This window comes from Chiloscyllium plagiosum, unplaced genomic scaffold (genome assembly GCF_037043375.1).
Source record: "Chiloscyllium plagiosum isolate Xiang-an unplaced genomic scaffold, Cpla_swu_hap1 HiC_scaffold_3, whole genome shotgun sequence".
Taxonomy (NCBI): Eukaryota; Metazoa; Chordata; class Chondrichthyes; order Orectolobiformes; family Hemiscylliidae; genus Chiloscyllium; species Chiloscyllium plagiosum.
This window is the reverse complement of record NW_028270141.1, coordinates 148,610,919-148,626,327: the sequence shown is the minus strand read 5'-3', so window position 1 is coordinate 148,626,327 and position 15,409 is coordinate 148,610,919. Positions and strand designations below refer to the sequence as shown.

The 15,409-nt window shown below is 40.3% G+C and overlaps 1 protein-coding gene across 18 annotated transcripts in view; it reads left to right on the top strand.

The window, feature by feature from the left end:
• Nucleotides 1–15,409, top strand: part of LOC122548528 (serine/threonine-protein kinase MRCK alpha-like) — a 595,544-nt gene that overhangs the window by 522,348 nt on the left and 57,787 nt on the right. For 13 of the 18 annotated variants that reach the window (XM_087984221.1, XM_087984211.1, XM_087984208.1 and 10 more), the window contains 4 exons: nt 4,615–4,751; nt 6,035–6,174; nt 7,580–7,661; nt 11,655–11,753. In XM_087984221.1, the coding sequence (XP_087840347.1) occupies nt 4,615–4,751; nt 6,035–6,174; nt 7,580–7,661; nt 11,655–11,753 (458 nt within the window). The remainder of the gene's footprint in view (nt 1–4,614; nt 4,752–6,034; nt 6,175–7,579; nt 7,662–11,654; nt 11,754–15,409) is intronic. The other 5 variants (XM_087984229.1, XM_087984264.1, XM_087984269.1 and 2 more) reach the window with 1 other exon arrangement.

Below are 15,409 nucleotides of genomic sequence, written 5' to 3'. Positions count from 1 at the left end.
TTCCTCCGGGTGCTCTAGTTTCCTCTCTCAATCACAGAAAGATGTACAGGTCAGGTGAATTGGCCATGCTAAATTGCCCGTAGTGTTAGGTGCATTAATCAGGGGGAAATGGGTTTGGGTAGGTTACTCTTTGGAGGGTCGGTGTGGACTTGTTGGGCTGAAGGGCCTGTTTCCACACTGTAGGGAATCGAATCGAATCTAATCTATCGCCTTCAGTCCAGCAGAAGGAACACTGACAGAAGGAATCTAGCAGCAGAGAGAGCTGTATTTAGCAGCCACAATTCCAAAACTCAAAAATCCAACAACTGAAAGCAAAGTTAGAACCCTGGGACTGTGTAAACCTGACTCAACCCACTCCTGCTTTGTTTGTCTAATTTTTTTTTTAAAACCCAAATCTGATTAGTCTGCTTTCCATGGAGCAGACATCTCTGCACCAGGTTTACAATACCTCCCCTCAAGAGAAACGGGGCAGAACAAATACCACGTTAAGGTACGTTTCCTCACGCTGGATTTTGACCAAGATCTCCTGGTTGTTCTCATTGATACAGCCTTTGGTGTTTCCTGGTTGAGTCACCATGAGTCTGTTCTGACATGTTGATCATGGATACCTTGAGAGCAGACCAAATTCAATTGGCACTCTGGGTCACCAGGAATTGACAAGTTGGTACTGAGGCGCTGGCTGAACGTGGCCTCAGTATCTCAGTATGGATTTTCCTGAGGCACTGTTTCTGTTGCATTGCTGCTTCGGGGCAACGTTGACAATGATGACAAAGCAAATTTGGAGCAAAAAAACTAATATTCATGAGGGCCAAAATGTGGCAAGTGGAATAACATGGATTAGTGTGAGATTATCCATTTTGTTCAGAAGACTAGAAAGGCAACTTGCCTAAACGGAGAGAAACTTCAGAGTGCTTCGATGCAGAGGTATCTGGGTATCTTCATGTGAATCACAGAAAACTGGTTGAATGATGGCAGGGATGGCAGGCAATAAGGAAGGCAAATAGAATTTCGGCATTTATTGCTAAAGGGCTTCAAAGTAGGGAAATGTTGCTGTAACTGTACAAGACGTGAGTGAGACCGCACCTGGAATGCTGCATATAATTTAGGTCCCTTTACTTAAGGTCACCACACGATCAGAAGGATGTGGATGCTTAAGAGAGGGTAGAGACGAGGTTTACCAGGATATTGTCTAATATGGGGGATTTTAGCCAAGAAGGAAGGTTGGTTAGACTGGGTTTGTTTTCACTGAGATTGTGGGGCACCCTGATAGAAATTTATAAGATTGTGAACGGCATGGATAGAGTGGAAAATAGGAGGCTTTTTACCAGGGTCAGTTACTAGGGGACACAGGTTCAAGGTGTTGGGGGAAAGGGGGTGGAATTTAAAGGAGATATGAGAGGCAGCTTTTTCACACAAAGTGTGGTGAGTGCCTGGAATGCACTGCCTGAAGAGGTGGTGGAAGCAGACACAACAGCAACATTCAAAAAACACCTGGATCAATACATGAATCGAAAGGGAATAGGTGGATATAGGATCTGTAAGTGAAGACAGTTTTATTATGGAAGGGAAACTGTGTCAGTGCAGGCTTGGAGGGCCAAAGGGCTGTCTTGTTCTTTGTTCTTTGTTCTTTGGATGTAGTTGCATTGGAGGCAGTTCAGAGGAGATTTGCTATATTGATTCCAGGGTTGAGGGGGTTTGTCTTACGAAAAGAGATTGAGCAGTTTAGGCCTATACTGTCTAGAGTTGAGAAGAATGAGAGAAGATCTGATTGAGAGTATATAAGATGCTAAAGGGGATTGACAGAGTAGACATAGAGCGAATGTTTCCTCATGGGGAAATCTAGAATGAGAGCTCATAATTTTGTGATACAGTTCACTGGTTTAAAACAGAAATAAGGAGAAATTACTTATTTCAAAGGGTGGGGAATCTGTGTAATTCACTACCCCAGAGGATGCCTGATGCTGAAAAACTGAGTAACTTTATGAAGGAGATGGACATTCCTTAATTAGTAATGCATTGAAGAGTTATGGGAAGCAGGAAGGAAAATGGAATTGAGTCTAAGATGTGATTGGCCAAGATTGTATTGAACAGTGGAGCAGGTTCATGGGACTGAATTGCCTATTCCTACTTCTAGTTTTTGTGTTGTTAATCAGCAACTTCTAAATCAATTAACTGGTTTAAGTTCATATTGCTGTTTGTGGGATTTGTTCATCTACCGTGAAGATAAATTAGCAAGTAATGTAAAATGAACAGTAAGAGCTTCTTTAACCATATGAAAAGGAAGAGAGAGGCTCAAGTGAATAAGTGTTGTTTCAAGGAGAAGGCTGTGGAAGTAATAATGGAGACTCAGGAAACAGCAGAGGAGTTGGGAGGTGATGACTTTGTGGTATTATTGCTGGACTGTTAATCCAGAGACCCAAGTAATGTTCTGGGAACCTAGGCCCAAATCGCGCAGTTAATGGATTTTGAATTCAATAAAAATCTGGAATTAAGAATCTAAAAGTGATTGTTGATTGTCAGAAAACCCCATCTGGTTCACTTAAGAAGGAAACTGCCATCCTTACCTGGCCTGGCTTACATGTGACTCCAGACCCACAGCAATGTGCTTGACTTGTAACTACCCTCTGGGAATAAATTCTAGCTTAGTCTTCACACCCTGAATGAATTTTTTAAAAATTTGCATAAATAATTTAGTTTTCATGCTAGAAGTCACTGTATCTTAATTTAATTTATATAAGGGCTCTGACATGTTTCTGAAAAATGTGATAAGTTGCTAGAGATTTGTGTGTTTTCTTTTATTTGTCTGATTTACCTTTCTGTTCCTTGTATTACTAATCCTTTCCAAATACTGTCATTGCCCCAGGGTGCTCATTGCTAAATAGTAATATAGTCAGGATGTTGCAGCCAGATTTTAGGAATGGATACAGCTCATGTTGGTCTTCCTCCTTGTACCCCTGACATAAATTTGACCAAAACTCTGCTGTCCACCTCATAACTCTCACCAGGTCTAGTCCACCCATCACCCGTGGACTCCCTGACCTAAATGGCTACCATTTAAGCAATGTGTCAATTTTAAAATTCTTGTTTTCAAAACCCCTGTGTACCACCATGTTTCTGCATCCTACCTCACGTCCATAACATAAAATTAGGAACTGAAATAGGCCATTCAGCTTCAAGTCTGCTCTGTCATTCAATAAAACTGTCACCAATCTATTTGTGTTTTGACTTCCAGATTCTCATTTACTCCCAATAACCTTTGATTCCCCTGTGTACAAGTTAGCTGCACTTCTTGTATTCTGGATTCTTGAGCATCATTAATTTTTGTCACTCTACTGTGAGAAAATAAGAACGAGGAGCAGGAGTAGGCCATCTGGCTCTTTGAGCCAGCTCCACCATTCAATAAGATCATGGCTGGTCTCTTCATGGCCTCAGCTCCACCTGCCAGCCCTTTCACCATAACCCTTAATTCCTTTACTGTTCAAAAGATTATCTATCTTAGCTTTAAAAACATTTGCTGAAGAAGCCTCAACTACTACCTTGGCAGGGAATTCCATAGATTCACAACCCTCTGGGTGAAGATGCTCCTTCTCAATTCAGTCCTAAATCTGCTTCCTCTAATCTTGAGGCTACACCCTCTTCTCCTTCACGCAGACAGTTAGATTTTTTTTTAGATTAGATTACAGCGTGGAAACAGGCCCTTCGGCCCAACAAGTCCACACCGACCCGCCGAAGCACAACCCACCCATACCCCTACATTTACCCCTTACCTAACTCTACGGGCAATTTAGCACGGCCAATTCACCTGACCTGCACATCTTTGGACTGTGGGAGGAAACCGGAGCACCCGGAGGAAACCCACGCAGACACGGGGAGAACGTGCAAACTCCACACAGTCAGTTGCCTGAGGCGGGAATTGAACCCGGGTCTCAGGCGCTGTGAGGCAGCAGTGCTAACCACTGTGCCACCGTCCTCTCTACTTCTATCCTATTTAGGAAACATCCTCTCTGCTTCGATAAAATCCCCCCTCATTTTATTTATTAAATTCCAATGAATATAATCCCAGTCTACTCAGTCTCTCCTCTTAAGCCAAGCCCCTCAACTCCGGAATCATCCTAGTGAACCTCCTCTGCACCCCTTCTCGTGCCAGTACATCCTTTCCCAAGTAAGGAGACCAAAATTGCACACACTACTCCAGGTGTGCCCTCACCAGCACCCTATACAGCTGCAACATAATCTCCCTGCTTTTAAACTCAGTCCCTTTAACAATGAAGGACAGAGTTCCATTTGCCTTCTTAACTGTCTGTTGCACTTGCAGACCAACCTTCTGTGATTCATACACAAGGGTACCCTGTCTTCAGTGACTTTAACCCTAATTGCCTCCCTAATGCTCTGTATCTCTCTCTTTTGATTAGAACATGCTAAGATTTACACCCTTAACCAACTTTCTTCATTAGAGAACCTAATACTCCTTAAGTGCTGGAGCGTCCAATTTTGTTTGATAATGGCTCCTCTGAAATTGGGAGGCTTTACTGCATTAAAGCTGCTGTAGAAAATGATATAATGATTGTTGGTCACACGGTTACTTGATCAATTAAGGTGTTGTTTCATTTTTAGTATGTGGGTTCTCGTGCCACGTGACTTGTGCAGACAAAGCACCGGCTGTGTGCCCCATCCCACCTGACCAAACAAAGGGACCACTGGGGATCGACCCGCAGAGAGGCATCGGGACAGCATATGAGGGTCATGTTCGGGTAAGAGAGAAACAGTACAAAGCTATGGGTTCACAGACCTGGCTGTAAGTGGGGGAACGTATGATCATTTGAACTGGCAGTCATTCTTGTGCCATCACCAAAGGAAGTCACATTTATGGAAACAGATTCATAGGACGTCATTTCTCACAGCTAAGATCTGTTCCTTATAAACCTTGATATTTTAAATGGTTTAAAGATTCACAAAACCTTTATGCACGTTTCATTAAAAGATCTCTACAATTTACAGAGGCATGTGCTTCACTGTTCTGTTGCTTTCGGTTTATTTACTGTATTAGCCCTGATGGTGACATTTGTCAAGTCCCAGTCCAGGGTGTTGCATTGTTTGAGTTCCATCAGTCAGAGGCAATGGATGATCAAGGACCTTTGTGGTTATGGATATGAATATTGAAGGTCCTATAGTATAATTTGTCAGTATATTACAAGTATGGAAGGCCTTTTATATTTCACTATCTCACTGAAAAGGTAGAATTTCTCATCCACTTTGTCTTCTTTACACAGTCTAATTAGATAGTGCCTTCTAGCCAAGTATTGAGATTTCAAGAAAGAAGCCCATATCCAATCAAAGTGAAGTGAAGCCAGTACTAAAGCCCAACGAAATTGTTTACAACTTCAGAAACAATTTGAAGTAATGGAAAAGAAATTTATCTTCTGAGACTCTTGAGGGTTAGACATTAACTTTCTGCTCTTCCCAGCTGAAATTCCAGCTGCTAGAATCATTTTCACGAATATCTCCATCAACAGTTCTCAGGAACCTTTGGCCAGTTTACTGCACAGCTCCAACCCAGTGCATTTTTCCCAGTATCACAGGATTTCGGCTTGCCAAGAGGTGGTGAGCTGAGGTTTTGAGATGTGGTGCACTGATAGCTGCCATGAAGCTCCGACTGAGTGAACAGCTTGTGAGAATCCACTTATAGTCATATAGTGCAGAGTGTTTAAGTTGTTCAGTAGTTCACAAAAATGGGTCAGCCTTCAGTAGCAAAACATTTGGTTGACAGTTTTCCATCTGTGGTTATTTGTTTCTTTGAGAGGTGGAGATTTGCAGGGTCAGCAGGGATTGGGTTAGGAAGAAAATGTTCAGGCAAGATGCTGCGGGTGTCAGGATGTGGTGAAGGATTGTTGCAGCACTTTGTCTCTCTATATCTTTCAATGTTATATGATCATTAGTGTGATCAAAAGCCATTCTCTTACGCCATCATACAAACGCTTCGAATATCATGTGTCCTTACTTCCATCACTGAAATTTCTGAATTTTTCCTTCCTAGGTACCTAAACCAGCTGGAGTGAAGAAAGGGTGGCAGAGGGCACTAGCAGTAGTTTGTGATTTCAAACTGTTTTTGTATGAAATTGCAGAAGGAAAAGCTTCACAGCCAAGTGTGGTGGTTAGCCAAGTTATTGACATGAGGTATGTGTATGGAACTCTTCCTCTTCTGTGTGGTCACCTGCTGCTTTATCCCATTGTTCACAGGGATCCGAGGCAGCCTCTGTGTAGCTAAAATGCTTCCCGAACAGGGATGCTGCACTGATAGTCTGTCCATTTTTATTGCCAGCTATTGATCAGTATCAGAATTCCCACCTCTCAGTCCGAACATTATGTGTTCGAGTCTCACTCCAGAGACATGAACACAAAATATAGGCTGACATTCACGGGCAGTACTGAGGGCGTGTGCGCTGTTGAAGGTGCAGTAATTCGAATAAGACGTTAAGCTAAGGGGGGTTTAAAAGATTCAATGGTGCTATTTTGAAGAAGGGCTAGGAATTTCTCCCTTGTGTGCTGACTAATATACACCCCTCAACCAACATTTCTCAATCAAATTAATCAGTCATTATCACATTGCTGTTGGTGGGAGTTGCCACGCACAAATTGGCTGCCATGGTTCTTAACTTACAACAATGACTAAACTTCAAAATGTGTTTTATTGGATGTAAAGTGTGTTGGGGTATCCTGAAGTTGTTAACTGTGTTATATAGATTTTTTTGAAAGTGGTGCAGGGCTTCCCAAAGTATTTTGAGGTTGTAAGCTGAAGATTTGAGTGCGATGCAGTGATAGCTGCCGTGAAGCTCCGACTGAGTGAACAGCAGGGAGGCAGCTTTAACTCCTCCCAATTCTGTCAAACAGTGTACGTGGTCTGAATAAGACCATAAGAGATAGGAGCAGAATTAGGCCATTCGGCCCATCGAGTCTGCTCTGGCATTCAATCATGACTGATATGTTTCTCAACCCAATTCCCCAACATTCCCCAGTGAACTTTGATCCCCCTTACTAATCAAAAAACCTATCTATCTCTGTCTTAAATACACTCAGTGACTTGGCCTCTACAGCCCAATGGGTTCCACAGATTCAATCTTTTGTTGTTTTCAGTTGTTTACACAAATGACTCAACTTTGAGACCTGGTCCCTGCAGAAGTAAAAATGGCAGATTTTTCCATGCCCCTTGCCCTACTGTTCCAGGTCTTTCCTCTTACCCAACCCTAACTCTCTCTGACAGTTCTCATTGAAGGGTCAGAGCAATTTCCAGCCTTGAAATGGGGTCCCAGTGGGAAAAACCTTGGGAATCCCTGAGGTAATATGAACATTCAGTCTTTTCAAATGGTTAAATTAAACATGCAGAGCTTTGTACATTATAAGAGCACAAGCACAATTCGTTACTTTGCCTTCTGAATATTGTTGACCCTTGAAGTCAGTCAGGAATGAATCCTTCTTTGCCCTCTGAAGCTGTCAGCACATCGATGAGATATCATTAAGGGCAGAATATTGTTGTTTTGTTTTCTTTAAAAAAAAAGTATTTTCTTTTTTAATTTCCTCCCAGGGATGAAGAGTTTTCAGTTAGCTCTGTATTAGCTTCTGATGTTATCCACGCCAATAGGAAGGATGTCCCCTGTATCTTCAGGGTAAGTGGTAGTGTCGCTATATCCTGAGGTGGGAGGGAAGCTTTTTAACAATGGCAAGAGACAAATGGCAGAGGGATTACAGTGAAACCCTGTCATTAGAATGCCTTGTTACTTTGGGGTTTCCCAAATTTGAGGGTGTATTTTGAAAATAATCTGTAAGAACTTTCATTAAGTTGCATTTATTAATTCTATACTGATAATATTTACACTTGCCTACACTGTCATCAAATTATTTCTGTGTGTTGCAGTTACAATGGCTTACTTTACCTCTTTTTTTTGATGAATACTTTCTAACTCTGCTTTTCCTACTGGAAATATGAACATATTAAGAAAGAAATACAAAAGTGCGGAACGATCCTAAATTGACACTAAATTTTGATTGGCATAATTTATTGGTTTTTCAAAGTTCCCTGGTCCAGGTGCTGGGCTTCATTTAGGAAATAGGATGTTCTGGGTCCACTTCCATCATTTTCTTTATTATTTCATGCAATAGTTATCTTTTCTCTGCCCCTCTAGTTCTTCTTTCTTAGTTTCACTATCTATTTTTCTCTCATCAGATTTCTGTATTCCCTTTCACTCGGTTCCCAATGTTTCTCCCTCTTGCATTTTTGTCTCTTGGTTCTGTCTCCCTTGCCTCATTCTTTTTCCCTTGGATAATTTGCCCAGTTGTCTCCCATCATTGATATCCCTGCACGATCTCTTCACTGTTGTAGTTGCCCATCTCTAATTCTTTATCCTCTTCTCACCCTTTCTCAAGCATGTGTTCTGCCTTTCCTCCCCACCTTTTGTATTTATCTTTCCCTTCACTCAATCTCTGCTTCTTGCTCTTCTTTCTGTCTTTTCTCCTTTCAGTGTTTCACAATTGGTCCCTTTTGTTTTTTCTTGCCCTCCTCACTCTCTGCACTCCATAGCAGTCACATTCCTGATTATATTGCTTCTTCCTCTTTGGAGTAAGTAGCTATAGTGGTACATCTTGGAGTGGCAGTGATTAATGAATCAGTAGCATATGATATTAAAGTATATTGGTACAAAATCCAATAAAGTGGAGTTATTATTTAGGCAAATGCAATCTATCTTTTCGAATACCTCAGGAATTCCTCTCAGTACGTGAAACAAAATTTGTGTTCTGTACATTGCAGCATTGCTATCATTCAGTGTCAAGGTATTTTGGTTGTTAAATTGCCTAAGAGGACATAAATGAACCTGGCTGATTCATTCGTTCAAAACCAGTAAGTAAAATGTTCTCATAAATGCTGGATTCATGCTTAATTTAGTTTGAAGCTGGAGCTTAGAGTCAAATGATTTTGTACCTCAAGGCTCTGTGGCCTGGATTCATGGCCACAATCATATACATTTACTTCCTGGTCTTGTTATGAAGTGCTAGCTGGAGTTCTGGTTTATACCCTGCCTGACCTTTGTGAAGGGCAAGGACAGATTCAGCCCAGATTGCATTAGTCCGGTCTGCCACTGAATGTCTTGAGCACATGTACCATTTTGATAATATTGGATAACAGTGAATAATATTGCTTTAATAAAACAAGGTGGGAAAGCCCTACTTGAGGAAATGGGAGCCTGCTCCATTAGTGTTTGTATTTACATGTTAGAGTTGGTAGAGTCCTATATGATTATACATTTTTCTTCCTTTGTTTGTGTGACATATACCAACATTTTCCTATTTTGTGGCATAATGTAAAGCATTGTTCTTCAAAGCATTCTCTGTCCACAGCTGTTGCTCAAGTGCCTGTTAAATGAGCCATCTTAATTGTAAATTCCTTGTTTCGTCTGCATGACAGTTAACCCAATATTTAATTTCTCTGCATGGCAAGGCCTCTGAAATGATAGCAGGTTTATTTACTGTAACCTTTTGGATTCCTTCATGTCATATACCACGGGGAAAAGGAAGATGAGTTCTTCCCAGGCTCATGTCAGTGCTGCTAAAAACAATTATTTGCCCCATGGTTCATACTTCCTCCTTCCTAGTTTAAGTCATTGCCTGCTCCATGCATGCCTGAAGACCAATTGTCCAATCAGTGGCAACTTTTAGTGTGCCTTATGTTATGGATTACCTTGATTCTAAACACCGTATTAGGTGGTGCCTTCAATAAATGTGATCAAAAAGAGCCATTCACTTATTAGTGGGTCGATAACTGCAACGTCAGCCAGTGAATCTCAGCAAGAACCACTGGAATCCACCCTGGAACTTGCTTTATTCTAATAAAAGTGTCCCAGTTTCTCTCACTTCTCATAATTGTATAATGTTAATTGAACATTAGGATAAAGACTTGCTCCTTAAGACTACTCCATCATTCAGTTAGATCATGACTGATCTGTATTTTCCTTCTTTTTGATTCCCCAGTCTATGAATATGTATTTACTGTTTTGAATTACTTTAAATATTTCAATTAGATCATCCCTTAATCTTTCACACTCAAGAAATGCAAGTCAAGTTAGTAAACCACATAATTTAACCTTCTAAGCCCTGGTAAACATTCTGAAACTCTTCTGCATCCTCTTAGTAACGCACTGAAGCAAATACTGAAAGTTGAATAGAGTGTTCTGTCAGCAGCCTAACCATTGATTCATATAAGCCTCCCATAAGATTTCTTTCTATCATACTCTAAACACCAAACAATAAAATCAAGAGTCCTATGTGCACTTTTTAGTCAACTTCGCCTAACACTTTTAACTATTTCTATTTCTGAATTCCTATTGTGTGTTATATTATTGCCTCTAAGACTTACCCACTTGTTAGATTGGATAGAATGTTATTCCCTACTTTATCTCTGTGTGGACCAAAGTGTTGGGCAATCTTTCCAGAACCAATGTTTTGAGAGATTGTGGTGAAAGCTGTCAGTTCTGTTCTGACTTACCCAGAATACTGAAATGCTGTTGGAGTCCCACTGTCTCCTCCATTATGAGTTCACTAATGTTTCAATATTATGCTGTTCTTTGTGAATGATCCGATATAATTGCTCCAGAACCACTCTTCCATTCTCAGCATCTCACATTTCAGTGAAAATCAATGGCATCTCCTCCGATCCTCCCATCTCCATGAAAGAAGTTTCCTTTTTCATCTCCAACTTGCCCTAACTTTCCTTTCATCCTTTACCTTTTGTGTACTTCTTTACAAAACATTTTACTAATCTCTCTTTATGTTCCTAATCGTGCTTCAAAGTTCCTACCAGAGATGATCCTCATTCAGGATGTCAGGGACAGAAGGCAAACCAGATGACCAAAACCTCACCCATTCTCAGAGCTTGAGAATCAGCTGTATGGGGACTAGCTCACACCAGTACTCAATCACTTCTTATATTGTCCCATTTAGTCAGACCTTTTTATAATACCTACTTTCTTGGTATTTTGTTATTAAGAATAGCTTTTGAACATAACTGACCTGGGAAAATAATAATACTTTGATGTGTCAATTTGGAACAATTCTCAAAAGGTGAAGCCAGTGATTCCAATCCAAGTGTATTATTGATGAGCTGAGGCAAGAGGATAGGAGCATGATGCACACTGCCACTATTTGATACTGAGTCACAAAACTTGCTAATGATGGTGCATGAATATCACCTCTCTACAATTTCTTGGACATACCTAAACAAGGATAGATTTTGGTTCTGTCCTCAGGTAAAATATTATTGCCTCTGAATTATTTTTGCCTGCTGCCATCATAATAGGTAGTAGCTTGCTGCCTGATCCACCTTATGGTTTGCTTGGTTTCGTTCGGACATGATTGTCAAGCAAAAAAAATCAGGTGTTAGTTTGAGGGTATTCTCATTATTGCCTGAGAACTGTGTTGCCTATCACCTAGCGACACTGGCTGTGAAATTAGCAAACTTCTGTAAAAGTTGGTGGTCTTTTTCGGAACCCTTTCTGAGTCCATCCCTCTTCCGTTTTTACTCCCCAGCTTTGACAAAAGGACTGTGTAGTTCAACCCTCCCCCTCCTTACAGGTAGACCTCTGATGTAGCTGTTCTCTTCTCTGCCTTAGGTTCCGCTTACAGCAGAACCTGGTAGGTGGGTTGGGCCCATTAAACAGACCCCGAAACTCCATTCCGCACGTGACCGTAAAACTGCAACACATATTAAGGTATTTTTACTCTGTACAATTAATGCTGCTCCTTCCTCATGGAGATGACATTTCCATATCTTTGCATCCCCTGGTACGTACTCCTTGGTGATGTGCACCCTCCAAGGACTACTTACCGACTGCACACCTGAATACAGAGCTTCCCTTGCTTTTCTCCAGAACTAAAAATGAACAAGTACCTCTTAAAATACTTCATGGACGTCTTTTTGCTTCCTTATTTTTATTTGGGATTCTTTACAAGTGCAATGTGACCATACAACCGATTAGCAGAAATGTTTCAGTTATCTTGTCTAACCATGAATAAAAATCCAGCTTTTCGCCAGCTGACAACACTAATCGGATTACAATTACCCCTTTAAATAAAAGATACCAGAAACTGCTACATAGTGAAAGATCCTAAATTCCCTTTCAGTGCTTGGTTTAAAGTAATCCATCTCAAATATTCAGTTCTACGGCAGTGAGAAGAATTTTCCTGTCTTATACAGGTGTGCAAAGCATCGTCACCACAAAGGGCAGTAGCTCATCACCACTTGTTCAAACAACTAAGAATGGAGCAGTAAATGCAGCCTTGCAAGCAAGGCCTACACCCCAGGAACAGTTTTGTAAAGCATTCTTATGATCCCTAATTCCAGATAGCCTATCAATCCCAATGTCTGTAAAATTAATCGAGAATGCAGGCAGCAGATAAACGACGTTTCATATTTGAGGAAGGAAATTGCTCCTTAAATTAATCGTGTATACTTTTCAAGGCCCATAGATTTTCCTCAACCTACGTTCCTGTGGGAGGTGAAGAGCACCAGTTAAAAGACCTTTCCCTGACCTCCTGGATGTAATGATGGAAAAGCTTCATGTTTTTTCAGTCCAGTGTTGAATCTGTATTACTAAGCCCTACCAAGATATATTTTGGAGGAGAGGTTCCCATGATTTTGTCAGGACTGCAGTTATAATGCTGAATGGTGGATTCAGCTGTTCATCTATAAAACTTGTTTTAATTTGGGATTATTGGCCTTCAGTTCAACTATTACCTGGTTTAATCACATCATCATAATAGGGGAAGGAGAAACAGAGGAAACATGTTTGGTTCCTTTATAGTGTAAATATAGGGACAACAGCTAGGTTATTTGAATTATTTTTTTCTTGCAACCCTAACCTCCATGAAGTATATTAGTATGGTAGCATTTACAGAACAAAAAGGGGGCCATTCAGTGTACCATACCTGTGCTAGATAAGGTGCAATGTTTCTGTTTTATGTTGCATGTACTAATAAAGAGTGTAAATGCTAAACCATGTGATTATGTCATTGTGATGCAGTGGCATCTTCAATGTGAAAACATTAGTTTTGTTTTGTTCAACAAGCCTGGAATGAAAATACATTAGTTTTAAAATAGCTACATGTATTTTGATATAATGTTGACCCAGATAGTTTTGCAGCAAAAGCATGCCAAATTTAAACTATTTATCAATATTTACTGTCATTTGAGATAATCCTTGTAGGATTACTTGCACCTGTTTGTCACCAGGTTATAATTCATGTCTGGACTGATTCAAATTCAAAACCATACTCTGGAAAAAGCTGGTTTAAGCATCCATTCGATCAATAAGTTTCATATAAAGCTATATGTTCAAATGTATGTATATATGTAAAAATGATTTCTGTTTAGCTGGTTGCTTTCTTCCATGACTGAAGTGGTGGAACTTCTTCAAAGGTCAGAGCTGACAGATGTAAAAGACTTCATGACATAAAGAAGCTTGCTCTCCAATGTCTGAGCCAATATTTATTCCTGAACTAACACTAGGGTCATTATGTCCCCTGCTGTTTCTGATACACATGTGACTTGGCAAAATTTGCAGATGAGATGAAACTTGAAACTATTGTGAACTATGTGGAGAATAGCACTGAATTTCAGAAGGACCTATGCAGGTTGGTGGAGTGGTGGTCATGTAGCAGATTCAATTGAAGAGAAGTGTGAAGTAATTTTTTCTAGGAAGAATGTAGTGAGACAATACTGAATAAATTATAAAGAGGATGTAGGAGCAGAGAGACCTGAGTGCATATGTGCACAAATTATTGAAGATACATGACAATTTGAGAGTGCAGTTAATGAAGCATACATTATGCTTGGCTTTATCGGATAGGAACGTTGAGTACAAAAGCAAGGAGATTTGTTAATGTTGTCTAAAGCATTGTTCCAACTTCAACTGCACCCAGTTCTGTTTCTTGAGGCATCTTTGGGAAGGATATGAAGATCTTAAAGAGGGTACAGATGGAAGATTCACAAAGCTGACTCCAGGACTTCAGTTATTGGAGAAACTGGGTTTGCTCTTGGAGAAGTTTAGGTTAAAAGGAGATTGCAGTGAGGCATTCAGAGTAGTGAGTGGCTTGGGCAGAGTAGATTGGAAAGCACTTCCCATTGACAGAAGGATCAAGCAGCAGCAAGCAGAAATTTAAGTAATCAATAACAGTGTGAAGAAAAGCTCTTCCAGGCAGCGAGTACTTAGGACCTGGGGGTTCAGTCCCTGAGGAGTGTGATGGGAATAGGTCCTACTGGTAGATTCAAATTGATTTGGGTCATTCAGAAGACAAAAACTTGCAGGATTACAGGGAAAAGTGGGGGTGGTGACATGAGGTAATTTACTGTGGCACAGGATACGATAGACCACATGGCTTCCATAGAGGTCAACAGCACAGAAAATCCCGTTTGGCCCATCACATCTGTGCTGTTACTGTTAATGATTCAATGAAATTGATTGGCCATTATGTCTCTCCCTCTCAGTGCTTGCGTTGCAAAACTTGCTGGAGCAGTTCCTACATTGCAATAACAATGCTGTTTCAAAAAGTACTTAATTGATTGTAAAACATTTTGGAAAAACGTATGAAGGGTGCTGCGTACATATAATGTCTTTTTTTAACCGTCATTATTTGAGGTTACCCAAAATGAGTTTGCATTTCCTAGCCTAGAAGTTTTTTTTAAATTTCCTTCATGATTTCCTCCTTGCACAGAAATGACAAAGGTATAAATGCTCCAAAGAATGAGGATCAAAATATCAGCAGTAAAGACTTATTGTTAAAGTAGGAATCTCTCTGAAGAAAATTGTGTGCCATTCAAGTTGTGAAATCAGTTAAAAGATTTTCATGAACTAATAGGCCTCAAATAGCTAGAGGTTTGAGATGTAACACCATTGTAATTAACTCCGATGATACTGCATATGTTTGACAATATTTACCCAGTATGATGGCTGCACTTGATATGCATGGGTGGTGTGAAGTAGTGTGTATTGTGTGATATGGGATACCAGTCAAATTGTAAACATGTTTATACAGATTAATAGATTTATATTTTGTCAGTTTTATCTTAAAAACTTTATGCATTGTTCTTGCGTTTTTTAAAAAGTTGACCTTGGAATGTTGGTGCCACTGGCTAAGCCAGTATTTACTGCCTGTCCCTAATATAAGGATTGGAATTCTCTTTTAAATGGGTGCAATCTCTGAGATTGCAAAGCAGAAGGTTGACCTTTAGCTGCATTAGCGCAATTCAGCCATGCAGTGGAATAAAGAAAGGTTGAACAAGAAGAGTTATATTTTTACATAATGTGGCCGGTCTACAGGTAGCTAGTTTCATCTGAATTTTCAGATAATCTAATAGAGTGGTTAAAGT